At 59.6% G+C, this 27,928-nt stretch overlaps 7 protein-coding genes across 7 annotated transcripts; all 7 read left to right on the forward strand.

Moving 5' to 3' along the window:
- LSCM1_04159 (uncharacterized protein) lies at window positions 1-4,707 on the forward strand (the record flags this gene model as incomplete). The annotated part of the gene is made up of 1 exon (XM_067321680.1): window positions 1-4,707. The coding sequence occupies one exon, from the start codon at window positions 1-3 to the stop codon at window positions 4,705-4,707; it is 4,707 nt and encodes a 1,568-aa protein (XP_067177911.1).
- A 747-nt stretch (window positions 4,708-5,454) lies between these two features.
- On the forward strand, window positions 5,455-6,117 carry LSCM1_04160 (uncharacterized protein; the record flags this gene model as incomplete). Its single annotated transcript, XM_067321681.1, has 1 exon — window positions 5,455-6,117. One exon carries the CDS (start codon window positions 5,455-5,457, stop codon window positions 6,115-6,117), a length of 663 nt encoding a protein of 220 aa, XP_067177912.1.
- Window positions 6,118-7,912: 1,795 nt separating this feature from the next.
- LSCM1_04161 (uncharacterized protein) lies at window positions 7,913-9,106 on the forward strand (the record flags this gene model as incomplete). The annotated part of the gene is made up of 1 exon (XM_067321682.1): window positions 7,913-9,106. One exon carries the CDS (start codon window positions 7,913-7,915, stop codon window positions 9,104-9,106), a length of 1,194 nt encoding a protein of 397 aa, XP_067177913.1.
- Window positions 9,107-10,211: 1,105 nt separating this feature from the next.
- Window positions 10,212-12,659, forward strand: LSCM1_04162 (uncharacterized protein; the record flags this gene model as incomplete). The annotated part of the gene is made up of 1 exon (XM_067321683.1): window positions 10,212-12,659. The coding sequence occupies one exon, from the start codon at window positions 10,212-10,214 to the stop codon at window positions 12,657-12,659; it is 2,448 nt and encodes an 815-aa protein (XP_067177914.1).
- A 2,282-nt stretch (window positions 12,660-14,941) lies between these two features.
- On the forward strand, window positions 14,942-20,530 carry LSCM1_04163 (uncharacterized protein; the record flags this gene model as incomplete). The annotated part of the gene is made up of 1 exon (XM_067321684.1): window positions 14,942-20,530. One exon carries the CDS (start codon window positions 14,942-14,944, stop codon window positions 20,528-20,530), a length of 5,589 nt encoding a protein of 1,862 aa, XP_067177915.1.
- Window positions 20,531-20,917: 387 nt separating this feature from the next.
- Window positions 20,918-21,520, forward strand: LSCM1_04164 (uncharacterized protein; the record flags this gene model as incomplete). The annotated part of the gene is made up of 1 exon (XM_067321685.1): window positions 20,918-21,520. One exon carries the CDS (start codon window positions 20,918-20,920, stop codon window positions 21,518-21,520), a length of 603 nt encoding a protein of 200 aa, XP_067177916.1.
- A 2,976-nt stretch (window positions 21,521-24,496) lies between these two features.
- On the forward strand, window positions 24,497-26,554 carry LSCM1_04165 (uncharacterized protein; the record flags this gene model as incomplete). The annotated part of the gene is made up of 1 exon (XM_067321686.1): window positions 24,497-26,554. One exon carries the CDS (start codon window positions 24,497-24,499, stop codon window positions 26,552-26,554), a length of 2,058 nt encoding a protein of 685 aa, XP_067177917.1.
- Between the last annotated feature and the right edge of the window lie 1,374 nt (window positions 26,555-27,928).

The following is a 27,928-nucleotide window of genomic DNA, read 5'->3' on the forward strand; positions in this document are numbered from 1 at the left end:
ATGAATCGTCGTGACACAACTTTTGCCTCAACGAGCGCCGTCGTCGATGGTGCTTCAGCTGGCGTTGCTGCACCCGCTGAGACGGCGCAGCCGGGCATGTCGTCGAAGCTCAGAGTTGCTGGCAGTGAGAAGCCTCCGTGTCTCAACGAGGCTCTTGAAGCCCCACCCGCGCCACTGCTCTCCGCAATGCTACTGAGCTCCGGCGCCTCCGCAAGAGTTGACGCCTCGCAAGATGGCGGGTGTGCGCCACCAGCTCGCGCGGCCGCTGCAACAACAATGGTGGCCATCGCAAATGTAGCGCCACGGCCCACCGTCGGCCGCGGCGCCGGAAGCGAAGGCGGCGAAATCCTAAGCACGGAAGATCGCAGCCGTAAAGTCGGCGTAGCTCTTGCAAGAGCGTCGGTGCAGCCCTTCGCGCGGGACGCATCCGAAACCTCTAGGAACTGGGGCTACGACAATGACAGCGACGGCACCGGAGGTGGGCTGCCAAGGCGTGGCGGCAATACAACGCCAGTCTCGGTCCCCTTCCCCTGTCGCGCTACCTGCACCCGCCCAACGATGACTGAATCATTGCAACGAAAGGACGACCTGTGTGCAGCAGCGGCTGCAGATGTGCTTGAGTCGCCGGCGACGCCTCCTCCTTCAGAAGGGGGTGCATGTACAGCATACGATGATATGGGCAATCCTCTGCACTCCCCAGGCATGGGTAAGAGCGGCAGGCCGCGGAGCGGGTGTGCTTCGCCATCGGCATCCTCAGCGCCGCACTCCACCGCTGAGACGCAATGGCACAACACGAGTGAGACGTCCGAGCTGGACCTCGGCGAGGTCCTGCTGCCTGTCACAGGAGCAGCTACAGACGACTTGTCCGCCGTATCGTCGGTGACCGCGTCGTCGGCATTGGGCATGTCTGCTTCGACGGCGACCACCCCTGAGCGATCTGTCGTACCTGCGCCAACAGTCGTCCCGGGCGCGGCAGGGCGGTCGCCTATCTCGCCCTCCGAGACCACGGTGCGCCCTCAGCGGAGCAGCACCTGCGTGCAACAGCCAGCGAAGCTGAATGACTGGAGGCGCAAGTGGCCAAGTGACAATTTTGCGATGCAGTCCGAGAAGGGCAGCGGTAGCTACAACTTTCATGGCGATGCCCCGCTCGCCTCACCTGAAGACGATGTTGTATGGTGCTCTGGAAGGTCGACTGACGGCAGATTCCCGTCGCCGACCACATTGCGCCCGCAACAGCAGAAAAAGTTGTGCGACAGCAATGACCGCACCCCCTTCTCGGCAGAGGTACCGACATCATTCACACTGGCCCCAGGGGTGCCAGGCAGCCTCTCCAATCCCTCCAGCTGCCATCCCTCACGGCGGGCGCTCGACTCGCACCCCACACCCGACCGCGGCGCACCCATCACCACGATCTGCGGGCCTTACCAAGCGATGGCTCCCTCTTCACAACTTTCAACACCCATTTGCCCAGGTGGTGCCACCGTGGCAAGCGCCAGCCTCGAGGCGTCTATTCAAAGTCCGCTGGGGCTGCCGATGCTCATGAGTGGCAGCATCGCGTCCCTTGTCTTCCCAAGGCGCGACATCGCGTTTCCACTCCGTGCGACGCCCCACATGATTGGCAACTCGGCCGGCGACGAGTTAGGGCAGCCGTCGCCGCGACGCCACGCCCAAAGGCACAAGGGCGACTCACAGCGGCCCCTGCTTCCGTCCACCGCACCTGTCGCGACTCCAACCGCGCAGCACGTGTCGAGCTTCATCGCAGCAGCGTGGCGCAAGAGCCTCAATGACAGCCCCCTCATCCTTTCGCGACAGCGGCAGTGCCCACAGCACCAGCAGCAGGTGCAGCAGGTACTTGTTCGTCGCCTTCAGCACGGGGAAGCAAGCACCCCTGACAGCGATTCCTTGGACTCGCTCCCCGCACTACCGCAGCAGAGCCTCCGCAGCTTCACCGTGACCTCGGCCACCTCCTTCTGTGCCGACAGCGTTGCTGCCGTGCGCAGCCCGAACCCCAAGGCTGCGGAGCACAGCAGTTTGCACGACAGTGCCATGTCCATCTGGCAAAGCTCGACGACTTCGGAGGACCGTATCCTGCAAACACTCGCTCACGGGATGGCGCTGGGCGGTGTAGTAACGGGGCCATGGAAAGCAGCGCAAGGCGATGCGATGCCACCGCCGTCTCACTCACGGGGGGCTGATGTACCAGATCGGTGCCTAACGGAGAAGCCGCTCGCACCACAGCGCTCCTTGTCTCGGTCCTCGCACTTAGCCGCCTCGCGTGCGACGGGCGCCGACAAGAAGTTGCACTACAGCCCGTGGAGCTGTACCACGCTCCCGCTTGCCCCCTCGCTACTGGTGCCGCACATGCGTGGCGCAGATATGTCACAATGCCTAGGCAGTGGCACTCGAGCGTCACGCTCACGCGGCAAGCGCCCGACGGCAGCGCTAGCATCATCCCTCACGCACTTCTCGGAGCCACAGCCAAAGCAAGGGAAGGTGGGCGGGATGAGCTCTCCAAAACCTGCTGAGGAACAGGGAACGAGGCGGGCGCAGGTGTGCTCCCTCGCAGCCGTATCCGCGCCAAGCGAGGTCGACGAAACTGCGGACACTAGCACTCATTCGCTCGCAAGTAGCCCTCTCACCGCCGTTCTAACCAGACCCAGCAGCAAGTGGCACATGGAAGTGCACACTCCCAAGCGTCTGCAGCAGCACAGGGGGCACCGAAACTCCGGCTACTTCGCCGTAGCCAATAGCTCTCTGAGGGGCGCCAGCGGCTCCGCTGCCGCAACACTGCCCTCCTTGGTGGGCTCTGCCCCCCACACAGAGCGCTCGCTCGTCACTCCCATGCGGGGGTACAGCGTCAAGCACCACTCCACTACCGCTAGCGTGGCGTCTTCGGCCCTTTCACAGGCGCCTTTCGTCGTGGAGGGAGTCGTCTCTGCCGGCGGCACCCCGTGCGTAGCGAGCTGTATAGAGGCGCCTGTGGCGACGCGGTGGCGCGTGGCAAGTGCCGACACAGCTGCCAGGCGAGCCGGAGGTGACCGAGCAGTGATGCAGCGGTCCCACGATAGCCGCACAGCGCATTACCGCATCTTCAGCAGTGACTTCTGGAGCGCCACCGACAGCAGCATCGCTGTCGCGGAGTCGATGGACGCACGGCTGGGGGAGCGGCTCACCTTTCTGCAATCGGTACACGACGTGGGCGGCTTTGTTGAACAAGCGGCGGCGAGTGCAACCCCTGGCTGCACGGCTGCGGTGCCGAGTCTGCTGGCTGAGGAAACAGCCAAGCCGGCGGCGGCGGCGCCGTCGCACGTGCCATCCCCTCTGTCCACACCGGTCCCCTCTTCCGGGCTTGCCTCAGGGCAGCTGCGGGGTATCGATCCCGGTGGCGCTCCTGAGGCTCCCTCCTTCGTCACTGCGGGCACGGTGGCCTCCTCGTCGGCAACAGCAGCGGCGGCACCATCAGGCAGCTCTGTCCAGTCATTCGACGGAGTCAGTGAGAGTCTATCGGCAAAGCCGACACCCTCTGAGCCGATTCGCGTGGCGAACGGCCGCGCTGGCACACAGTCCAGCGCGCCTAGAACAGCGCAGTCGTCTGTAGGTGCACCACCCCCACCGAAATCGGTAATGTTCCTCTGCCCCTCCTGGACGCGCAGGCCCTCCTATCGCATTCCTGAGTCAGAGGCTGTGGCGGCGCCGCCGCTCACAGAGAGGCTGAGCATACAGAACGCTCTCAGCGCACGACCCAGCGACAGTGCGAGGAGCGCCTTTCTCCCCGTGTTGCCACTTGCGCCCGAAGAACAAGCAGCCACGTCGTCGATGTACGAGCTCGACACACCGAGGGCGATAAGCCCCATGCCTGCAGGGCCAGAAGCAGGCGACTCAGTTGCCGCGACGCACCCGCAGGAGCTGCGCGGTGCACTAGCAGTCGTCCGCCCCACGGCAGCGCATGGTAGCAGCGGTGAGTCGTGCAGTCACTTCACTTCGCTCTCTATCAGCTGTCGTTCACCGCCAGGAATCTTACCTTCCCAGCAACAGCGGGTGCCACGGCGGCTGCAGATGTGTCTCCCGGCTTCTATGGCGCCACCCTTCTACGGTGACCGTGACGATCAAGGTACCCGTCAAGTCGATGACCGCAGAAGCAGCAGCGAAAGCACCCGCACTGCTCTTATCCTCAGCTCCGTAGCAAGGTCATCGAACAGTATCGCTCATCGGGCTGCCGGTACGGAGACTGGTGGTAGTGAGGGGTATGGCCAAAGCTACCGTGCCCAAGGGGAAGCCCACTTGCACGAGCGCGGCGCGCTCACCGGTAGCAGCAGCCAGTACCACAGGAGTGGTAGAAGGGGCGGTGGTATTGGTACAGGTGCACCGCTCCACATCTTAATTCCACGCTATCAGCGCCGTTTCGACGCCGAGGCTCTCCTGGATGAGGCGGAGCGAGCCATGAACAGGACGGGTGTCCCCATCGTTTCATTGCTTGGCTGCGGTGGCTGGTCGGCGAACGGGGAAGAGTGCTCGTTCGAAATGCTTGGCAACGGCCTGGGGTCGAGTGTTATGTCGTTGGCGACGACAGCACTGGCGACATCCATCACGGGTCCGAACATGGGCGTCGTGTCTCCTCTGGTGCCAGGGTCAACCTCGGACAAGCCGGTGGCAAGTCCTACAGGGACGGTATCGTCCCTCTCTGCCAGCGCACAAAGCCACAGGTAATGCAGGAAGTAGAAAGACGAGTTGAAATGCAGCTTGCGGCAGAGGCACTGCTTTCGGGTGCCTCTCGTACTGCGCTGATCCGTCTCTCCCGGCACCCTAACGCCTCTCACCGGCCTCTTATCTCTCTGTGCTGCCTCGGCGCTCTCCCTTTTTTTTGAATGTGTGAGGGTCTTACAGTGTAAGTGATATGGATTGCGCACGCGAGCAAGAATGCGCGCATGCATGCGTGTATAAACATATGTCTGTGTGCGTGTGTATATATATATATATCTTGCAACGTCCTGCACCGCACGCGATCATGTCCTTCAATCATCATCATTGCTCATTCTGGGAAGTAGCTATTCACTCATGGACATTTGGTAACGTCCTCGTAGCACACTCACCCCTTATACCCCTCTCCACTCCTCCCCTCTCTCTCTTTCTCTTTCTCGGATATTTTCTCGGCCCACCTCGGCGGCGCACTCATCTACGGCATGTGGGCACGCGTGAATACGCCAATGCCCATGCACAGTCCGTACCTTCGTAAAGTGGACACACACGCACGCACACACATATACCCACATTCGCACGCCAGCTGCGTCTTGTCCCTCACCTCTGCCCTCAATTCATGTGCGCACGCACACAGTTGTCTTCCGCGCTGCTGTTCGTAAAATAAGCGCTGCAATCCTTCACCCTGTCCCACCCCCCTCCTCTCTATCTGTCTGTCTCTGTGTGAGTAGCCTCAACAGGGCGCATCGGCACAAAGCGATGGACGCGACGGCCACCAATCTGAGCGCTCATGCGAAGCCGTGGGCGCCGAATGGACCGAGCCAGCAGCAAGCGCAGCTGCAGCATCCTCACAGCCACGGCAGCATGTACAGCCCAGATGGCATCCTGTGGAGCGGGCAAGGAGCCGGCATGCAGCGGGGAACGCGCGGGCGAGGGGGGGCCAACAACGGCTCTACCAATATGATAGCGCCTGCGCAGCACCATCACGACTATGGGAGCCTCAACGGGTTACCGCACATCATACAGCCGCAGCAGCTGCAGCAGACAAAACTGAGCTCCACCGCGGCAAAGCTCTTTGTTGGCCAGCTACCGTTTGAGTGCACCGAGGAGCGGCTGCGCAACTTATTCAGCGCGTACGGCAACGTGGAGCACATTCACATTTTGCGTGATAACAGCAACCGCAGCCGCGGCGCCGCCTTCATCACCCTCTCCACCGTGCAGGAGGCCGATACGGCGATCTTTACTCTGCACAACCGCTACCGCATGCTGACGAACCGCGCCATTCAGGTTAGCTACGCTAAGAACAGCCCAAACATTTCCCCCTTCGGTGCCCACAGCGCGGTGGAAGTGCATCAGTCCAATCCAACAAACCCACTCCCAGATGTCGCCGGCCTCGCCACCCAAGTGGCCCGTCTTTTCTGATGAGAACTGGAAGGCGAAATGGATCGAGAAAAGAGAGGAGCGTGGGGCCGCCTCGCCAATCATGAGAGGGGTCTCATTCGGTGATACATATATTTTTATATATATAAAGAACGGCGTCGCGCGACGCAGCGTCTTCTTGCACGTAAGGCGGGTGCGTCGTGGTCGCCGATTTCTCTCCACGCCCCGCCCCCCCCTCCTCCCTCTCTCTGGTCAGTTCTTCCCTCAGCATACAATGATGCAGCATTCCTGGCCTCACCATTGTTGCGCAGCTACGCACAGACACACACACACACACACACGCCCACGAGCGTCGATGCAGTCATATTAAGCGGATCTAAGCTGAAGATGGGCACATGTGTGCCGTGTGGAATACAGAATCTGTGCGAAAGACAAAAGGAGGAAGCGCAAGAAAGTTGGTCACACATGCGCGCCCACACACACACCGGTCGGGCACAGGCACACAGACAGACCAGCACTCCTCGCAGCACCATCCCATATCCCCAACCTTTCCGAGAGTTTCCCCTTCGCCCCCTCTTCTGCTCTTGTGGGAAGGAGCACTCACACACGCGCAAGCCTCGCCCCTTCCCTCCCCAACCCCTCTCTCTCTCTATCCCCCTTCCCCGGTGTAGAACCCCTTCCGTAGTAGATGTGCCTCATACTACAAAGGAATGTGTGGACGGTGTGTGTGTGTGTGTGTCTTCGCCTCCGTTTCAACTGCCGTCCGTTTGCTTTTTTTTTAAGCTGCTGAATGTGAAGTCCCCTACTCTGCCGCCTTCCTCCTCCCCACCACCCACACAACCCTTTGCACATTCTGTCTCACACGCTTTCCTCCTCTCTCTCTCCTTCGCTGTCTCCCCCCTCTGTCGCTCTCTCTCTTCCCCCATTTCACTGCCCTATTTGCTTCTCATCGCGTTCGTACCGCTGCCCCTTCCCACCCCACCCCACCCCCTCCCCTCGCCACCGTCCGCCCCCATTTCTGCCGCGCACGCAAGGTGGCGACATACCCGAAACGCCGGGCCTTCACCAACACAACAAGAGAATAAATGCGAGGGCTTCGACGGTCGCATCGGAGAAGGAGGAATCTGAGCGTACCTCGGCTTGTGTGTACGTGCTTGTGTTTGTGTGTGTGTGTGTGTGTTACGCCGAGACACACGCACAAATGCACTCGTGCGTGCGCACTGCTCTCCACTTCTTCGCGCGCCATCCTTTACCCTCCCTCCCCGCCGCCTCCTTACGCGTATACGATAAGCCCGTCTCACTTCCTCTCCACTGTTGCCCCTCTTTTCGTCTTCACTGGACTCCTCTCTCCCTCCCTACGTGAGCGCGGCATCAAAAACGCACTATCAGCAAATAATATCGTTGAGCCGTCTACGCACACCCCTGCAACAGCAGACTGAGAGCCATACCCACAGCAGCAACTCGAGCGAGTGCACCACGAGAGAGGCCATCAAGTGGGAGGGGGCAAGCTGCAGTGGTACGAGGGCAAAGGGGTGCTGTGCAGCAGCTGTCAATTCGGCCCTGTATTGTGTCTTTCCGGACATCGCTTTCCGTGTGTATGTGTGTGTGCGGGAGGATGGGCAGAAAGGGCCAATCATACTAAACTGCACTGCAACCGTAGCACAGAGAAGGGGAGAAGAGGGGGCGTGAGAGAGGCACGCAGTCCGACGCTCTCTCGCTTCAGTATCCCAGAGAAGACCTGTTGCATGCGTATCTCTCTGTGTTGATACAGTGTGTGCAGCTTTACCTTTTCTTTCCCATCCGCCTGGTTCGCTCTATTCGTTCGGCTTCCTGGCGTATGCGGTTCCTGGCAACGGCCACCACCTCTGCTGTCACGCTCGGCGTCGGGGCGGCAGCCTTGTTCTACTGCCAATGTACCCGCAACTCAGCTACTGCAGCGGGCACGAGTGAGGCGACAAAGGAGCTGTCAGCGAAGGAGTTCAATGCACTTCAGAACCCGTCGCGGCTGAAAGAGGCGCTGGCTCCGTCACACTTGCCGTGGACCTTTCATGCACAGAAGAACCGATATACAAATCTTCGCGAGCTGACGGCGCAGGCTTTGCAGAAGTCCGCAGCCACGCAGGCTCCTGAAGGGCGAGCTTACACTCCCTCCTCGTCGGATGTGCGGCTCATCTTCTACCGTCTCCTCGGCTGCCCGTACTGTGCAAAGGTGGAGGCTGTGCTGCAGTACTACGATGTTCCCTACGAAGAGGTACGCGTTGACCCGCTGAGCGGCAAAGGGCTGCCAGACCGCCGCTATTCGCTGGCTCCTCAGCTATACTTTACCCCATTGGCAGAAGGCGAGGGTGGCAGCTCCGGAGGAGGAGCCGCGGCTGGACGTGGCGTCTTCTTAGTGGACTCTGCAGACATCGTGTCGCAGCTCTCCCGGCCTCTCGCGTACACAGCGGACGTTGTTGATCCGCGCATCACCGCAACCCGTGATTGGATCACGAACCACTTCCACTGCGCATCCTTTGCTATCACGAACAACTCCTTTCGCGATGCCTACGCCACGTACACGTACGTGGCGCCGAGCCACTACCAGAGCCTCTTCTACCACGTCGCTGGCGGTGCTGCGCTTTCCATACTCTCGCGCTACAAGATTCGACCGAGGCTTATCGCAAAGATCGAGCACGCCGATAGCCCCACTCCCGCCACCACACCAGGAGTCTCGCCAGCGACCAGGGACTCGAATGGGCTGTGGATGCTGCCGGAGGCGTCACGCAAGGCACTCGCGGCGACGGTGCGCTTCGGTGCGGCGGAGGAGTGGCTGCGGGCGGAGCTGGAGACGTTCCTGCAGCGTCGCCCCAGTGGAAAGGTGTTCCACGGTGGCAGCAGCCCCGACCTCGCAGACGTGGAGATGTACGGGGTGACGCGCGTGGTAGACCAGCACCCACGGCTCGGTGCTGTGGTGCGCGAGGGCGCATTTGGCGAGTGGCAGACGGCGATGCGCGAGAGGTTGAAGGCCCATACAGGCGCGGTGTATGCCTAAAAGTCACGTCGAGAGATAAGTATCTGTGTGCACCGGTGTTTGGACGATGGAGCGAATCGCTCTGCGTAGGAGACCACTGACGGGCATCATGCATGACTTCGGCCCTTGCCTCTCAGCCTCTGCGTGCTAAAGCACCATTCTCCTCCCCACAGACACAGACACACGCGCACATGATGGAGTGCAGAGACGAATCGTGGGCGGATTCGAATACGGTGCGCCGTGGCCGTATTTCGCAGGAGAGAGAAAAAGGGCGGTGGCGGCCAGCGGTGCTCGAAGGAGGTCCACACAATAAGGGAAGGAAGAAAAAAACCAAAGAGCGAAGGCAGCCCCCCGTGACACGTGCGTGTCTCTCTCTCTCTCTGTGTGGTGTGTGGTGTGTGTGAGGAAAGCAGAGAGAGGGAAATCGGAAGGACTGACGAACTGTGTAACGTGCTCTCGCACGTGCAAATCGGGAAAAGGGGGGAGGAAGAGCACACACGCACACGCGCGCAGAAGGCGTATGGTGGGCGGACACTTCGGCTTCCTCCTGTGGCGCACGTACGGCTCGGCGCAGTGTTCATTATTAGGATGTGGTTATGTTCTTCTGTTGTTCTGTGGAGAGGGGAGGGGGAGAGGCCCCAGGTCCCGTCCGTCGGCGAGCACGCATCGAGTGGTGTGTCCCCTATGACCCGTACCTCTCTCTCCTCACTCGCGCAGCCGCTTTTTTTTTTCTGAGTGTGTGGTGTGTGTTTCCCTTCCACCACCACCATCACCCCCGAGACTTGCGCGCAGGGAACCCTTGAGAGAGCCCTCTGTCCCACCCCCTCTTCAATCCCCTTTGGAAGTATCGCATCCTGCAGCGCTTCTTCTCGGTGCCTCGCTGACCTTCCTCTCAAGTGCCCCTCTGCCCACCAGCCCCTTCTGCTCTCGCCTCTACGCGTACGCCCACACCCACCAACACGCGCGCGCTTTGCGTGCACACATCGAATCGCTGACGGGCATCTTTCCTCAAGGTGTACACAAGCGAAAAACACACACAGATACACACAGACACACACAGACAGGTACATACACGCGCATATATCGCCCACCGCATACGCATCGTACGCATACAACCAGTCTTAGAATGCGTCGCTTGCTTGTGGCCCGCTCATTCCTGAGCGCCGTCCTCACCCATCGTGCTCCAGCGAGCACACAACCCAGCGCTGCAGCCGCCGCCAGCTCTACTGCCGAGACTGCGGCTGCCGCCGCTGGTGCCGCTTCGGCTGCCAAGCTGACGGTAACCGCCTACGACTTTCCCAAAGATGTGCTGTGCAATCGACTATGGCAGACGCACCAGGCTGGGCGACACATTACGGTATACATCGACTCGGGACGCATTGCGTGGATCGTCATGAATCGCGCCGAGTCCAGCGCCAATGCGCTGGGAGAGGAGTTCGTCAAGGACATGAATACGGCACTGGATATCGTGGAATCTGTTGTCGCGAAGGGCGATGCACAATTCGCGATTCTGGCGAGCGCCAAGTCGACGTTCTGCGTCGGTGCCGACATTGATCAGATGTACACCGTGACGGACCCGGCAGTGGCGGTGCAGGTGCCCACCGTTGGGCACAAGCTCTTCAACCGCATTGAACAGGAGAAGTTTCCCATAGTCGCCGCGATCAACGGTCTCGCCCTCGGCGGAGGCTTTGAGCTGTCGCTTGCGTGCCATCAGCGGCTAATGGCCTCGACAGCGAAGGTGGGCTTCCCAGAGTGTTTACTGGGTCTGCTGCCGGGCGGCGGCGGCACGGTGCGAACGCAGCGGCTGTGCGGGCTTACCAAGACGGTGCAGTGGATCATGACTTCGAAGCAGATCAAACCTCGAGAGGCCAAGTCAGCCGGGGCGTGTGACGTCATCATTCCCGCCGAGGACCGCTGGAAGGGCGAGCACCGTTTCTACGAGGGCGTACGCAGGTGGGCTGGACAGAACCTCTCTGACAAGCCCGCTCGCTTGTCGAGGCGGAAGAACATTTCACTCATGGATCGCGTGCTGGAGAGCACAACCTTTGGCCGGCGCAAGGTCGCCGACGAGGCGATAAAGATGCTGAACAAAAAGACAAAGGGTAAGTACATTGCGCAGTACAAGGCGCTGGAGTGCGTCATGTACTCCGCCACTCACAGCAACCAGCAGGGCTTCGACAAAGAGTGCCGCGGCTTCGCGGAGCTGCTGTGCAGCCCTGAGGCGAAGAACCAAATGTCCCTGTACTTTCTGCAAGAAAGCATGAAGAAAAGCGCAGACAAGACGGGCGTCCCAAAGGACAAGGTGATGTCGGTGAGTCGTGTCGGTGTCATCGGCGCCGGTGTGATGGGCTCCGGGATCGTGCACTACTTCGCCAAGAGCGGTATCCCGGTGGCAGTGAAGGACGTGAAGGAGGAGTCCTTGAAGCGGGGCATCGCAGGCGTCCGCGCCGAGTTTGAGCAGGCCGTGCGCCGCAAGCGCCTGGTAGCGGCAGAGCTCGAGAAGAAGATGGCGCTCGTGACGGGCGGCACCACAAATGAGGCGCTCCGCGACGCGGATGTCATTGTCGAGGCCGCCGTAGAGGTGATGGAGATTAAGAAGAAGGTGATTCGGGAGCTGGAGCAGGACGGCATCCTACACTCCAAGAATCTTTTCGCCACGAACACGTCCTCGCTGAGCCTGAGCGAGATGCAGACGGTGGCGACGCGTCCACAAAACATCGTCGGCATGCACTTCTTCAACCCCGTGTCGAAAATGCCGCTGGTGGAGGTCATTAAGGGAGAGAGCACGTCAGCCGAGGCCGCCGCCGCTATCTTTAGCCTTGCCCTCAAGACGGGCAAGATTCCCATCATCGTGAAGGACGGCCCGGGCTTTCTGGTGAACCGCATCCTCGGCGTGTACATGGCAGAGGCCGGGCGGCTGGCCGTGGATGAGCGGTGCCATCCAGCGTGCGTGGATGAGGCTATCCTGTCCTTCGGCATGCCGATGGGGCCCTTCCGCCTTTTGGATGAGGTCGGCCTCGATGTGGCCTGCCACGTGGGGCCGGTGCTGACCAGCGGCCTGAAGAGCAGCCGCTTCAGCGTCAGCGCGTCCATTTCTCAAATGGTGAGCGACGGCCACCTTGGCCGCAAGAACAAGAAGGGCTTCTACAACTACACGGATGCTGGCAAGGAAGCGGGGCTAAACAGCGCGGTCCTGCAAAAGTATCTCGGTAAGGATCTGAGCGCCTCCATCTCGGCGGCGGAGATTGTGGACCGCTGCGTCCTGCTCATGGTGAACGAGGCTACCCGCATCCTCGATGAAGGGATCGCGATGTCACCCGAGGACGTTGATACGGGGATGGTGTGGGGCACCGGCTTCCCTCCGTTCCGTGGCGGACTTCTGCAGTACGCCGACCACCGCGGCATCGGCAACTGTGTCGCAGCTCTGGAGCAACTGCATCGAAAGACGGGGAAAGACCACTTTGCCCCCACGGAGACACTGAAGAAGATGGCCATCGAGGAGAAGCGCTTCTTTCCGAAGCGCCCGTACGTCCCCTACCAGGAGCGCCACGGCTACCCCAAGGTGACGTACTAGATGCCCGTGTTATCGAGGGAACGCAGCCCATAGTGTTTGTGTCGGGGGGGGGGGGGAAGAGGGGAAGAAGACACGTGTGTGCGTTGGCGTATCACACTAAAGCCCGCGCGTATTCCATGGATGCTCGTTGTGGAAAAGAGTCAGCGCAGCGTGTGAGCAGTGGTTCCTCTGTGTAGCATACCCCATAACGCCGGTGCAATCGGGAAGAGAAAGAGGAAGAAGAGACGGGGAGAGAAAGAGAGAGAGAGAGCGTGCGTGCGTGTGTCCGCGGGGATGATGCCATGAGACATTTATTCTGAACGTGCCGTCTGTGGTACGCCCCACTCACCCCATCCCACGTTGCACACCCAAGCGTGCCCACTTTCCCCCTCACCCTCTCCTTTGCTCTGCGCACTCCTGCCCGCACACACACAGGCACACGTCTGTGCCAGAGACCCTTTTAACGGAGGTGTGACGTTGGTGTATCTCTTCATGGCTCACTTTCTGCTTCGCTTTTGTTTGTGTGCTCTTCCGTAGTCCCTCTCTCTCTCTCTCCACAGCGTGTGCTTCTCTGTTCGTTGTCTGCGTGTGCGTGCCTTTGCCACGTACAGTTGCCTGGCGATGGTGAGATGCGCTTGCTATCGCCAAACCATTCTGTATCGCTGATGCGACTCTCTTCCCCCCACCCCCTCTACTCTCACCCATCCATGTTCTCGGACTTCTTCGATATATATGTCGATTTTTCATGAATGTATTTGCTCTTCGGTGGTGCGACCACCTCTCCTTCGCTGCTTTGCTGTGGGGAAGGGGGGTGGGTGAGGAGGGAGCGATCGTTGCGCCTCTTCTCTCGTTCCCCCTTCGTTGTCTGCGCAGGTACCGCGGTGAGGGTCAGGTGCCTTGTAGAAGAAGGGGGGAGTAGAAGCAAGCGTGTATCCATTACTAAGCACGGCAACCTTGTTGCGGGTGTTGGTGTCGCGCCTGTACCTCTTTTTTTCCCCCGCTCCTATCTTGCGTCTTTGGTCGGCGACGGCTTTTGTGGGCGCAGTTTCGGCTTATCGCTTCGCCTTCACCATTCCCATTGGCGCACACACACACACACTTTTGCTTACTGCGTCGCGTTTGCTGTAAAATTTATCTTTCGTATTTGTACTGATGATGGCGCGGGTGCAGCGGGTCTCTTGACCAACGCTGTGCTTTAGCAGAAGCCCTGCCTGGTTGTGTGTTGTACCTTTTCCTCGTATTGTTCGCCTCCTGTTGAGGCTCCCCCCTCTCGGCCTTAGGCGTCCACGGGTAGGGGAGGGGAGGGGACGCGGCGAGCATGAAAAACGAAAGGCGAAAGGGAAGCACACCTCATGGGAGAGCAGAGCCCTCTCTCCTTGGGCACTCGCGAAAGCGACGCCCTCGCGCTCTCCCGCTCTCCCTCACAGCCTCTGTGGCTCCTTCACTCTTGGGCACTGGCGACATCTGCGTCAAGGCAGCACAATCCCCTTGTGCTCCACTGTACCCAACCCCCCACCTCACCCTCATCCCTTTTTCAAATATTCCCCAGCAACCCCCTCTCTGAGGCCCTTCTCACCTCACACAAAACCCCTCCCCCCCTCCCCATGAGAGGATTGGAAATCGAATCACTAGCGTCTGGGCCGTTGCCATTGCATCTGTGGCGAACCGCCTTCGCTGGCCGCCCGCCCGCCTACCCCCCCTCTCTCTCTGCGCATCACGAAGTTGCGTGCCCGTGTGTGTGTGTGTGTGTGTTGAGGGAGCGCCTCATTGATGCCCACTTTTTTCTTTATATTGCGCTCTTCCTCCTCCCTCTCTCCCGTTGTGGCACAATTTGCCGTACTTGCTGGCTACTGTCGTTGTCTCTCCCTTCTCGATAGCTGCTCTCAAGCCTATCGCACCGGCCGCGCACTGGCACCTCGTCGTACCCTCCCCCTCTCCATTTTCCGCTCCCCTCCACTTCTACGTCGACGTCCACGGAGCAAAGGAGGTTCGCGCTCACACGGTCATGTGTCTGTATTCCGCCACCCTTTCTCCCTCCCTCCCTCCCATGTCCCTTCTCCTCGTCCTCCTCCTTGTTTATCTTCGCTCTCCCTCTCGATATCTACTTATAGCTGTGTGCGGGCTGCTCCCTTGGCTCTTGCCACTGCACTCTCACTCTGTGTGTGTGTGTGTATACACACATTCCTGCCTTCCTCTTCGGCGCACGAAGTATAACTGGCGCACCCGCAAAGAGTGCCGTTCCCGCCCTTCATTTTTCGTTGTCGCGTAATATCACACCTTTAGGTCCGCGCACACGGTCAGCCATGCGGCCCACGCACGCAAGGATAGGAACGCCAGAGGCGACAGCAGGTGAGGTGGCCGGGAGGAAGCGAAGCCGTAGCACCACTGTCATTGAGGAGGCGGAGCTCTCTTCTTCATGCCCCCCTCCCCGCTCTCTCTCAACGCCAACCCTTAGCGTGTCGACTCCTCCGCCACCTGCGCCCATTGACGTTGATGAAGCAGCGCCGGAGGTACCTGTGGAAAGGAAGCCGCGACGAGCCGCGCGTCAAACCACGCTAACAGGAGAAGCACTCAGCACAGTACCGGAGCCCTTGCGGGCCTCGACGAAGCAATCACGCGCTCGAAGCGTTGCGGGTGGACCGAAAGAGGGGGTATTCAGTGGCGAGTTGAGTCCGGCTGCCGGCTCAGCGCGGACGCTTCGGAAGAGAGCCGCTCCGTCGCTGCCGTTGGAGGACCCCGCTGCGGTACCCCTCCTGGAGGAAGCGCTGCTGGGACACCTGCGTTCTGCGTTGGCTCGCAACTGCATGCTGGCGACTGGGCGCACCGTCGAGCTTGTTGCACGCCCGCATGCTAACAGCATGGCAGGTGCTTCAGATGCCTTAGTCGAGACAGCGGAGGCACACGAGACCTCGGCACCTGCGGACAACGACGTCGACAGGACAGGCATCGGCATCATCAGCGCTAAATCGTTAGAGCTGAACACAAGCGGCGCCAGCGATGTAGTGATCCGTGCGGTATTTCCATGCGTTCATTACTTTATCATCAGCGAATGTGCTCGTGTTGCCCGCGTGGTGCGCGAGGAGGGCGGCAAAGGCTACGGCGACGACCCGGCGACCCGGGCAGCTGAGCTGCTCGGGTTTCTTCTCTCCATGCTGGACAAGCAAGACACATTCGCCGCCCTCCTTGTCATGGCATGTCCATCCTGCCGCGTCGCAGGGGTGAGCTACTCCGCATTTTCCTATTTGACGCAATTTATGGCGCTGTCGCAGCGAGCGAGTGCGGAGGAGATACACTTGATGGACCAGCAAAGTCTGATCGAGAGACTGGGGCTGTTGGACGGGTGTCGCAGCGCCACCGGGCACCCGTTGGATGTGATGAGCTGTTGCCCGTTCGGCGAGGCGCATGTCGCCCTCTACCTCGTGGTCCGCACCAGCTCGGGAGAGCGACTCAACTCGCGCCTCACCGGACTTCGATGGCAGCACGTGCCCTTTGAGCTGCTCTGCTTCCCCGCCATTGCCAAGGCGGCAAAGGCGTTCGAAGCGTCTATGGACCGGTACACGGCGGATCGGACACGGAACCTGATACGGCACCAGCACACAGCCGCAGACGGAAGATGGGCGCCGTCGACCAGTAAGCAGCCAAAGCCGCCGCAGTTCAGCGTAGCGGAACGTGAGCTTATCAAGCCGAAGGTCGGTTGTCTGACGTGGGCGGAGGAGCTACTCCAGACGATCCTGCCAGAGACCGCCACACAGCCGTGGCACCGCACTTCGGAGGAGCTTCAGTCACGCATTCGACGCTGCTACGCGTACACGTGCGCGGATGTCAATCGCGGCGGCTACTTTGCCGCAACGCTCGAGCCAGCGTCTGCTCTCTGGTTCTCTCCGTCCAGTATGGGGCCCTTCACGAGCACGGCCGGCGTAGTGCACGCAGGGCTGCTGTTTGCTCAGATGAGGGTGTGTCAGCACGTGGCCGAGGCAGTCGGGCATGGCGGCCGCTGCTCCTGCCAAAGTCGCCACGACGCCTCCGCTGCTGCAGTACTGTTTGTGGAGGCACACGTTCCCTTCATGGCAGCGCTGCGCCGCTGCCGTGACGAATCGTACCTCCTCGTGGACAACGGCGCAGCGACCCTGAGCAGGACAGTCGCCGCTGCGGCGGACGTCGATGCTGTCGAAGAGAAGGCGACGGCGCCCGGGGCAGCCGCAACGGATGAATGCCGAGAGGCCGCCTCCTCCTACGCGGCGGGCTCCTTTGCTAGGCTTCAGGTCACGCTGGAGCTGACAGGGTCGATGAACGCTGCGCAGGTTGTGGACTACGTGGCCAGGGTGACTGCAGAGTCGGCGGAGACACTTCCAGCTGCGCATGTGCCACGGCAGTACATTCAAGCGGAGCTGAAGCGGCATCAACTAGAGAATGTGCAACGGATGTGGAACAAGGAGTGCAGGGGCTATCGGGAGCACGTGTCAGTCCCGCTCTACCACGTCACTGCTGGCGCCTTCCCGACCGCACGCCAGGTGGGCGTCATGTACTACTGCGCAGCAACGAACGAGGCCATCGTTGTACGCAGCAGTGGCAGCTCTGTGGCCGCAAGTCGTACATGGAAGACGGATGCGTGGAGTGGGGCAGGTGGGCGCATCCGCGGCGGCTTGCTGTGTGACGACGTAGGGCTTGGTAAGACGCTGAGTATGCTGACGCTGTGCGCTTACGATAGGGCAATGCGCGAGGCCCGCAGCAGTGAAGAAGAGGGCGACGCCTTCATGGATGAGACGGCGCTAGCGGCGCCAAAGTTTTGGCAGGTGTCCGCGAAGTCTGCGGCAAGGCGCAACTGCGTCCTAGGATTCAGCCCAGAGGTGCTCCGCTGGGCATTCGGTAACTTCCGCAGCGGGATCGTGCCCCACCCAACGGCACCGATGCGGCTGCCGCGTACAACGCTGATCGTGGTGCCGCTGTCTATCGCGGCGCAGTGGATCGAAGAGATCCGCAACTTCTACCCCGCTGCGTCTTACATACTCTTCTACGGCGCCAAACGGGCGCAGTACACGGCGGGCGACATGCAGCGCGCTGACTTTGTCATCACAACGTACGAGACACTGTCGACGCACCTGCGCCAGGAGGCGTGCGGGATACATTTTTGGCTCGCACGCGCGGCCGATGCAGCAGATGATGCGCTGTGTGCGAAGGCTGCATCGCATGGCTGGCCAAACGTGATGCCGTCGGGGCTCTTCGCAGCCGTGCAGCGATACGCGAGTGACGTGGTGTGGCCGGCAGCAAGCGGCATGAGGGAAGCTGGTGGCACCGGCATAACACTGGAGATGGTCCAAAACAGCGACTGTGCAATAGTTCCTCCATCCCAAGGCGATCAGCCCATGCTTCGTGGCAGCCGCCGGGGCAGTGGCCGTGACCGCGCCCAACGAGGCGGAGAGACGAAGCGGCAGTCGCCCTCGCCCGCAAACAACGCCACCAGCCCCTCAAGCACGTGGACGCTCGAGCTCGACGCTGCCGATGACGCGTCCGTGTTTCGCTGCCCTACCTTCTCGATCTCTGTATCCTTTGGCGATGCCGTGGCGGGCGCGACTGAGAGATCCGCTGACCGTCATACACGTCTGCGAGACACCGGCGCCCTGACTGACGCTTTTCTCGACCACGTATGGGAACTACTGAAGGGCTTCAGCGCGGTAACAACTGCCGCGCCTACGACGCAGGTCGCCGTCACGCACTGCCGACTTTTCGACGGTCAAGGCACGCATCGCGACACGTCGGCCACCCTGGCGCTCCTGTATCACGCGGCCGAGACGTACACACTTCCCGACTCCACACGCCGTGAGCTGGTGCGCCGCGTGCTGCTGCCGCCGTTGTGGAAAGTGCTGATGGGGTACTGGGCTGACATGAAAGCGCACTACGCCGACGTGGCCGTGGCAGAGGTGACGGGGCGTCCCGCGCTGCGCATCACCGACCTGCTCTTCCGCCGTGTTGTGCTGGACGAGTCGCAGAAATGCGGCACCGCAAGTCTCTTCCACCTCCTGAGCGGCGAGCGCCGCTGGGCCGTGACGGGCACCCCGCTCAACCACAACAAGACGGAGTCGCTCGGGCTTGCGTTGCGCTTTCTCGGGATGCACAGCGCGGCACGACTGCTTAGTCGGCCTCCACTCCGCCACGCATACCTGGCCCACACCTATCTAAGCACACACAATGTGTCGGCGTACTACACGGCTGGCCGCTTTCTAACTCATGCGGTGAATCGGGGTCGGCGCTCCCTGTGGGCTCGTCGTCACGTCGATGCCCTTCCGGTATCGGTGGAGGACGAGGTCTCGTTTTGCGTGTGTAGCCGGTGCATGCAACGCGACCTCTTCGGTATCTCGGGAGCGAGTGCACCGAACATCCCCTCTGAGTGCCGAGTGTGGGCGCCTCCGCGCGACCTCCAGCCCGGTTTGCCGTGCCTGCCAAGCAGCATATTTGAGATGCTTGCCCTCACAATGGTGCGTCATGAGCGCAATCAGGAAGTGAGCCGTGAACTTCAGCTGGTCCCTGTGCACTACCAGACTCACTCCGCGGCCCTCACCGCGGACGAGATGCACCTATACGACCGCGTCGCGCTCGTTATTATGAGTGTTGCTGCTCGCCTGCATCGCCAAGGTGTGTTGTCGTCACGCATGGGGTACGTCATGCAGTGGGTGCAGGAGCTGTGTCGGCTTTGCCTGCACCCGTCACGAGTGGGCAACGATGAACTGCTACGTGGAGACGTTGAGGCACATATGTTTCGAGGCATCCGGCTCATGAGCGACGAGGGCGTCTGTGATGCCGATCTTACCGAGGTGTTGGCGGCTTCCTTCGTCGCGGCAACGCCGCAAGAGGCGTTGGAGTGGGCCACGTCGGTGGCAGCAGCGCTCAAGCCTGGCCCCCTCAGCAACACAGGTGTACCAGAGGAAACGGCAACGATGCTGGCGGAGCTTGCGCAGGTGCCGCCGCTGCTGCCGCAGTGCGGTGTCTGCATGGACAACATGGTGGCGCCGACCCTCTTGAAGTGTTTCCATATGTTCTGCAAGGAGTGCGTGCTTGGCGTCATCGACGCGAGCCGCAGTGCCGTGGGCAACGTAAACGCCAGGTGCCCTTTCTGCCGCGACCGCAAGTCGCTACTGGAGGAAAAACGCGTCGTGACGGTCGACGCAACGGCACCAGCGGAAGCGGCTGCGGTGGCAAACCTTGTTGCCGACGGCAGCACAGCGGCAACTGCCCGTGCAGGTGGCGAGGAAGTGGACGCCGTCCTGGCGCGCATCGGCGACGGCAGCCGCGTGCGTATTTTTGTGGAGGTCGTGGAGGAGATCTGGCGCACGCAGCCGGATGACGGTGTGCTGGTTTTCTCCAAGTACCCCGCGTTTCTGCAACTGGCGCACGATGCCGTGGCAGCGCTGGGCTACGCCCCACACATGGTGTGCGGCACTTCATCGATGGCGCAGCGGCAGCGTGCGATGCGTGCGATGCAGCCAGCCAGTGGTGGCTCGGCCTTGTCGCAGCGTCGTATTCTATTTGTCACGTCACGCAGCGCAAACGCCGGCCTCAACTTGACCTTTGCTAACCATGTCGTCTTCCTTGAGCCCAACCTCAACCCCGCCATAGAGCAGCAGGCCATCGGCCGCGTGCACCGCTTTGGCCAGCGGAAGCAGGTCGTCGTGCACCACATCTTTGCACCCCACACCATCGAGGAGGTCATCTACCGACGGTCTGTCCGGCTGCGCGAGCATGCGGCGCAGGAGCCGCAAAGCCCAGCTTCAGCGGCAACACCCGGCACTGACACAAACGATTCTGATGCGCTGCAGAGGCGCACGCAATTCGGCCGCATCGCGCCAGCAGAGGTATTGCTGCTGCTCGAGTATCCTGTCCCGCCTCCGACGGCGTAGTCGGCGGAGTGTGCGCCTTGTGTTTTTTGGTTCCGTCTTGTATGTCTATGCTCCCCATACTTCGCCTCGGAACTCAGCCAAATCGAGCCCTACCAGACCTCTCACCTCGAGGAGCTCACTGTTCACTACCTGGCCACTGGCATGTTGCCCAAAGCTCAGATTTCGCTGTGGTCTTCGCTGCTCGACACCGCCCTCTTCGTAGCGCATCGGGCGCCATCCCTTCCCTTTCGTCTGGCCCCCGCATCCGCTGTCAACTCTGCCATTCCGCTTTTGTCTCCTCTGTCGGCACGGGTCGCGTCCGCTTACACCCACGCACACACGTGCGCAGAAAGAGGAATGCGCGGTCACCGAAGTCACCAGCCTCGGTGTTGCACCCTTCTCAAAAATATGGGCTCGCGCGCTTCCCAAATGCCCCCCAGCGAGGGCACTGATCCAGCCGGTGCGCCAGCGAGCACCGCTCCCGTACTCTGCTGCTCAGCGGTGTCTGATGTCGCAAGCAAGCGCAATGAGCAAGCTGAGCGTACATGCCTTAGGAGATCGACGCAGCACAATAGTCATCGCGCCGGCGAAGCAAACTCCCTCCCGTGCGCGCCTACCACCGAGCGCGCGCAGCAGCACAGGAACAAATACTTGAGCCATGCACGCGAGCATCACCTCACTCGACACAAAGCCCCAAAGGACCGCCAAAGCAGCCGCACCCTGGCGGCAGGGCAGCGGCCAGTCCGAAACGACACCCTCAAAGCTTCGACAACTGCGCGCACGGTGGCGCACCAGCGGGTTCATCGCCGCAGCGCCAGCCATGAGAGCACCCCGCTGGCCCACGAACGAAGACCACAGCCAAGGACGAGAAAGCAGCGTCCCCGCCAGTGCTGGACCGACACCCCCTACACGGGAAAGGACGATGTCTCCACTCGGCGTGCCTCCGCTGGCTTCCTTCCACTTCTCACCACCAGCGCCCCGCACCCCTCGCATGGCTACGGCGACGGGTAGGGGTTTGCCGCTGTTTGGCCGGCCAGCGCCCCGCGGCAGGGGTTTCCGCTGGCGGCGCCACTGGGCTTCCGGGGAGGAAAGCCGCGGCCGCCACCCTTTTGCCCACCCGCGCCGGGGCCCCGCCACCCTGAAGGCCCCTCTCCCTCGCGCCCCACCCCACCCGCCGCCACCCCGCCTGGCGGCCGGCGCAAACCCACGCCACGCCAAAAGAGACGCCCGAGAGGAGCCTGAGCGCCGCCAAACCCAACAATGAGACGGACCCGGCCGCAGCAACCGCGCCAATAGCCCTTTGCGACTATTGCCCCCCCCCGCCGCATACCCCAGCATAAAACCGGGTAGCCACTAGCGGAACATCGTGCGATCCGCCCTGCCACCCAGAAGCTTTTCCAATGCTCTGCTGCTGCTCGGTGGAAAGCTCCAGTTCAAGGAATTCACCTCTCACGTACTCCTTTCCTTTCGATTGGAGAGCCCGCCCCCGTTTGTGCAGCTGCAGACACTAGCCCAGTTTCGCCAAAGCGAATACCTTCACTTTAGCGACTGTCACCTTCGCTATTCTCAAAACTGCGATTCTCTAACCATCCTGCATACCCCTTAGGCTACCACCAGTATGCTCCCGCTCTCCAGTGCAAGGATACGCTCCTACCGTGACTTTGAGAGAGCACAGCAACGAGCAACGCTCTCCTGCTTGCGACACTTGCTCTTATTAAGAAATGCCGCTAGTAACGGTTGCGTCCTGATGATCGACCGTTTTGTCAGTAACCCTCTTTGCAGCCACACTTTGCTTTGCTCGTAAGTTTACAGCAGTTTTCTGCTCTTCTTTTTATCATTACGCAGGCTTCCGGTATGCGTGGGGCACCTCAGCGTGCGGTATCCCAGGGGCCGTTACCCCTACTCCCTGGGAGAGCCAGGCAACCGCTATCCCTGCCAGCTCCTCAGCACTTCCGGTGGTGGCAGGGCCATGTGCATGCGGCGCGGGGAGGCCAGAGCGACCCATCCGCTACGGGAGTGTCGGCGGCCAGGTCCTGGGTGGCGTTGCGTAGGTGCAGCCTGCAACGATGCGCACATGGGCACCGTCCACGCAATAAGCAAAGTGCCAAGGCGGCTCGAACGTACCCCATCCGGTCCTCGCTGCCCACCGGTGTGAGGAGCCGGAGGCGACCTGCGAGGCGGATGGGGGCAGTGTTTGGGGGTCAGGGGCCGTGCTCAGGCGACTGAGCCGCCATTACTGTGGCGCGCGGCTGTCACTGCTGCGCACCACGCGATGGGCCCGGTGACGACTGAGTGCTGAAGTCAGCTCATGGTGTACAGTAGTGTGGCCAAATAAAGCTCTTCTATTCAACTCTCCTTTTTCGGCTTTCAGATCCGATGGATCGGATAGCTTTATTTCACTTGAGCTCCACGTCGCTTGCGACGGGGCTCTACTATGCGCGAAGCTGTTTTTTTTTGTTCTTTTTTTTTCGTCAACCACGCACTGGGGTGCTGCTCATTTTTTCTCAGCCACCGCTGAGGCAGCTCTGTGTAGCTGGGCGGGTCTTTGATAGCATTTTTGTATGTTTTGTTGACGGCATTTTAATGCTTTTGGTCTCTTCGAGATTCTCAGAAAACGGGCCTGGGCTGCTCTGAAGGCATTGATGCCATGAAGAATCTCAGGAAAACCGGAGTCGCTGAAACTAAGCGAATGTCATAAGCTATGGCAAAATGGCACGCTTTTCGACGCAGCGCTCATTGGCGTTCTGTGCTTTCCGAGAACCACTCGATCGATAAAGCTATCTTCCTCTTTCTTCTGAGTCTCTGATGCGTTAGTTTCGAGTCCTTCCGCATAACTTTTGACAAAAATCACCTAATTGGTCTCTATCCTTTCCTTGCGTGAGACAGTGCGACTTGGACTTGCCATTTCTTTGCTTCGATGGCTGCCAATTTTTTATAATATGCCTGTGACCTTAAAGACTGACATTGTATCCCACTCATGTCAAAAGAAAGAATAGTCGCCGCACTTCGGCATGTGAGCCAGTCGCCTGTTACTTATTTTATCAGACTATCTTGGACTTTACGATTTGCAAAAAATCGTTTCTACCTGTTTGCAACCCTGCAAAGAATCCCTAGTCCTTTAAAAGCTATGGCATTGTCCTCACCCTCTAGCCCGTCGCCCCCCTGTCTTGAATTTTATTTTCGAGAATTACAAACGGCTGAGCGTAGCAATACACGTGGGACTGTTGGTCATAGTTTTTTTTCTCGCTTGCTCTAAATACAAGGTGAAGGCGGGAAGCGCATTCGCCCTCAAACTTGTTACCTTGGCTTTCGTGGTCTTGGAGAGAATTTATATTACCGCATTTTTTTCGCGCATCCGGCCAGCGTGGAATTCAAGCAGGCCTACCGGATCCCTCGACCCCTGCAGCAGGCCCTTTCTGTGATGAAACATAGCTGAAATTCACTACACAACAGCCTTGTCGTCACTTTTTAGTAAACGCACTAAAAAAGCGCTTTCTGTGAGTGTGGTGAACTTTTTCCGTACTTTTTGGGGGGAAGCGCAGCGCCCAAAAGGGCGTGCACGCACAGGGGCAGTGTACTGTATCATGATTCGATCGACTTTTTCTGACTTCAAGCACCGCCATTTGCTCAATTACACAAAACCCGCCCGTCTATATCGAGTATCCAAGCGCCTGGTCTCAGCTTCATTGAGTAATGATGGAGATTAATAGTTGGAAGGGAAAATGCCTATTTATTGGCCGCTTGCTTCTTCCAACCAGGAGGACAGCCGCTGTAAAATTTTCTCCACGATTCATCAAAACCTTTGTGCGGAAATGACGCTGCCTGTTTCTTTCGTACTTAGTTAGCTTCCTCCACGCCGCCTTGGATGGTGCTGGGCTTTCTGGACTGTCATCTCCCCTATTCCTCCACGCAGATCTGCTTTTTTTTTCCTCTGCAATAGTCAATCCGCATACCTCACTCTAAACCACCCTTTCAGTCGTCTTCAAAATGGCCTGTACTCCACTTTTTGCGAATATTTCGGCAGTTGAAAAATGTGCCGCTCTGTTCCCGAAGACGGTGACGGCATGCGAGGAATTGGTCAAGGATGCCAAACGTCGTGCTGAGCAGTCGTTGAGCAAGATCTACGGCGTCGCTGCCACCGATCGCACCTTTTGCAACACTGCCAAGCCCATGGACATCGCTGCAGCAGAGCTGGATGTATCTACCAGCCTGCTCTCCGTCATCGCAAGCGTGTCGCCGAGCAAAGAGGTGCGCGACGAGGCAACTAAGCGTATTGTGGAGCTCGAGAGCTTTACCATCGACAATTTCGAGTCGAACCGCCGGCTGTACTCTGCACTGAAAGATGTGTGTGCCGCACCGGCGTATGAGGCGGAGTACACGAGTGGGAAGGCGCCGCGAGAGTACACGTTCTGGATGGAAGAGCAGCTTGCTGACTACCGCCGCAAGGGTATGGAGCTGCCAGAGGCGGAGTTCCAGAAGGTCGTGCAGCTGCAGAAGGAGCTCGCGTCACTATGCACAGAGTTTCAGCACAACATTAGCGAGGACAAGACGGAGGTTCACTTTGCCGCGGACGCGCTGAAGGGCGTGCCAGAAAGCGCCCTGTCGGCACTGCAACGCACGGGGGATGATAAGTATATGCTGAAGATGGACTACCCGACTTACTTTGCCATCATGAAAAACTGCGAGGTAGCATCAACGCGCCAGACAATGGCGCGTGCCTTCACAAACCGAGCGTTCCCCGTGAACGATAAGTTGCTGAAGGAGATCATCGAAAAGCGCCACCAGCTGGCGGTTATCCTCGGCTACCCATCCTTTGCGCACCTGTACATATCGGACAAGATGGCGAAGACGCCCGAGACCGCGCAGACCTTCGTGGATGGCTTGATCCCGAAGGTGCAGAAGAAGTGGGCGGAAGAGGCGAGTCTGCTTAAGAAGCACCTGCATCCCAGCTGCTCGCTCTCGCCGGCGGGTGACATCGAAGTGTATGACATCCCCTTCATGATCAATCAGATCAAGAAAAAGCTGCTGAACGTCAGCGAAACAGAAATCCAGGAATACTTCCCGATGGACGCGACGGTGAAAGCACTCTTTGATATCTACCAATCATTCTTCGACGTGACGTTTCTGCAGGTTGACAACGGGTCGGAGCTGTGGCACAACGATGCAAAGACGCTGGTGGTCAACGACAACAAGAACGGCAACGTACTGGGCTACATCATCCTTGATCTGTTCCCTCGTGAAGGCAAGTACTCGCACGCGTGCTGTCACTCGGTCGTGCCACCTATTCAGCTCACAGAAGGCGAAAATGAGTTTTCCCCGGCACTCGCCGTTGTCATTGCAAACTTTCCGGCAGCCACAACTGAGCGTCCGGCTCTGTTCCTGCACGACGACGTCGAAACCTTCTTCCACGAGTTTGGTCACGCCATTCACTCTCTGATGGGGAGGACGCGTATGGCGACCTTTGCAGGCACGCGTGTGAAGCGTGACTTCGTGGAGCTGCCGTCCCAAATGCTTGAGGAGTGGCTCTGGGAGCCGGAGATTCTGGAGAAAATCACGAGTCATTACAAGACCAAGGAGGTGCTTCCACGTACGCTGATTGACGCCAAGGTGGCATCGAAGAACGCGTTTAGTGGACGGGACACGCTGCGCCAGCTGCAGTTTGCGACTTATTCGCTTCAAATTTTCGGACTGCCGTTCTCGACGCAGTCGCGCGATGACCTCAACACCACGCAGCTCTTCTTCGATATAGAGCCACGCGTGATGCCTGGGGTGAGCTATGACCATAGCACGCACTTCGAGTGCGCATTTGGTCACTTGACGGGCTACGGCGCCGGCTACTACGGATACATGTGGTCGAAGGTGTTTGCCTTAGACCTATTCGAGTATATTCGCTCGCACAACGGCCTACTTGATCCGAAGATGGGCCACCGCTACGTGGACTGCATCATCGGTGTCGGTGGCAGCCAGGATCCGAACGACATGCTGGCCAAGTTCCTCGGTCGCCAGCCCAACAACGAGGCATTTCTGCGGAACATTGATGTGTAAGTGTCGAGGATAAGATGAAAAGGTGCTTGGTGAGGACCCGACACATCTGCATAGGAACGCAAATAGAGCCTTTTTTTTCATGCCCTGTCAGTCTCTCTCCCTCAGACATTCTACGGGCAGTACATGTTTCCCTTAATGCCCCTATATATATATATATATATGTGTGTGTATGTGCTGTTTTCGGCAGTGCCTGATTCTTTTTTTGTGCATGGCGACGTGGACCTATTGTGGGTGTGGGTGTATGCGGTGTCTGTGGGTGGTGGGCTCGGCTCACTACTTTGTGTACGCCAGATGCTGCATCTAGCTCCTCCCTTTCATCTTCTTCCGATGGGTGCGTGATAGCGAAATGCTCCTGAGTCCATCCAGCGTACTTGCACATACGCCCTCACACGCATGCATGGCCCCCGCGGCGTTTGCTATCGTCCCCTTAGGCCTGTGCTTCTCATGCTTGGCTTCCTTTTTGCGCTGCAGCATTTTCCTCAGCTCTTTTCGACTACGTCGCTTAGTACGCTACAAAGACGGAGCTCACGGAAGACCTGTGAGGAATGCAAGGAATATATTTCCACTCAGTTGCCACAAGGCAAGTATTCATGTCCTTTCTGTCCAGCATACACCTGGCAATACCTCGAGCGAGCACTCGACACTAACAACTCTCTTTTTGTGGGCCCCTCATTGGGCCACATGATGAATGAAAGGGAGTGAATTTCCTCGAGGAATGTCCTTTCCTGTTTTCTCTCCTTCGACCTCGATACACTCCCTGCAGACGTGGGGCACCTCAGCGTGCGGTATCCCAGGGGCCGTTACCCCTACTCCCTGGGAGAGCCAGGCAACCGCTATCCCTGCCAGCTCCTCAGCACTTCCGGTGGTGGCAGGGCCATGTGCATGCGGCGCGGGGAGGCCAGAGCGACCCATCCGCTACGGGGGTGTCGGCGGCCAGGTCCTGGGTGGCGTTGCGTAGGTGCAGCCTGCAACGATGCGCACATGGGCACCGTCCACGCAATAAGCAAAGTGCCAAGGCGGCTCGAACGTACCCCATCCGGTCCTCGCTGCCCACCGGTGTGAGGAGCCGGAGGCGACCTGCGAGGCGGATGGGGGCAGTGTTTGGGGGTCAGGGGCCGTGCTCAGGCGACTGAGCCGCCATTACTGTGGCGCGCGGCTGTCACTGCTGCGCACCACGCGATGGGCCCGGTGGCAGGCCGGAGAGAGTCGGGCTGAGCCCTTCTTCCATGTCAGAGAAGGCACGTGTCCGAAAGGGAGATAATTTCATACGCTCAGTCAGTGCAGATTCTCTCCATGCCGGCGCTGCCACGTCGATCGCTCTCTCGTCTCACCCATAGTCTGTGCTCTCACCCCTCTTGACTAAAGTAACGCATT

Source organism: Leishmania martiniquensis, chromosome 26 (genome assembly GCF_017916325.1).
Source record: "Leishmania martiniquensis isolate LSCM1 chromosome 26, whole genome shotgun sequence".
NCBI classification, from domain to species: domain Eukaryota; phylum Euglenozoa; class Kinetoplastea; order Trypanosomatida; family Trypanosomatidae; genus Leishmania; species Leishmania martiniquensis.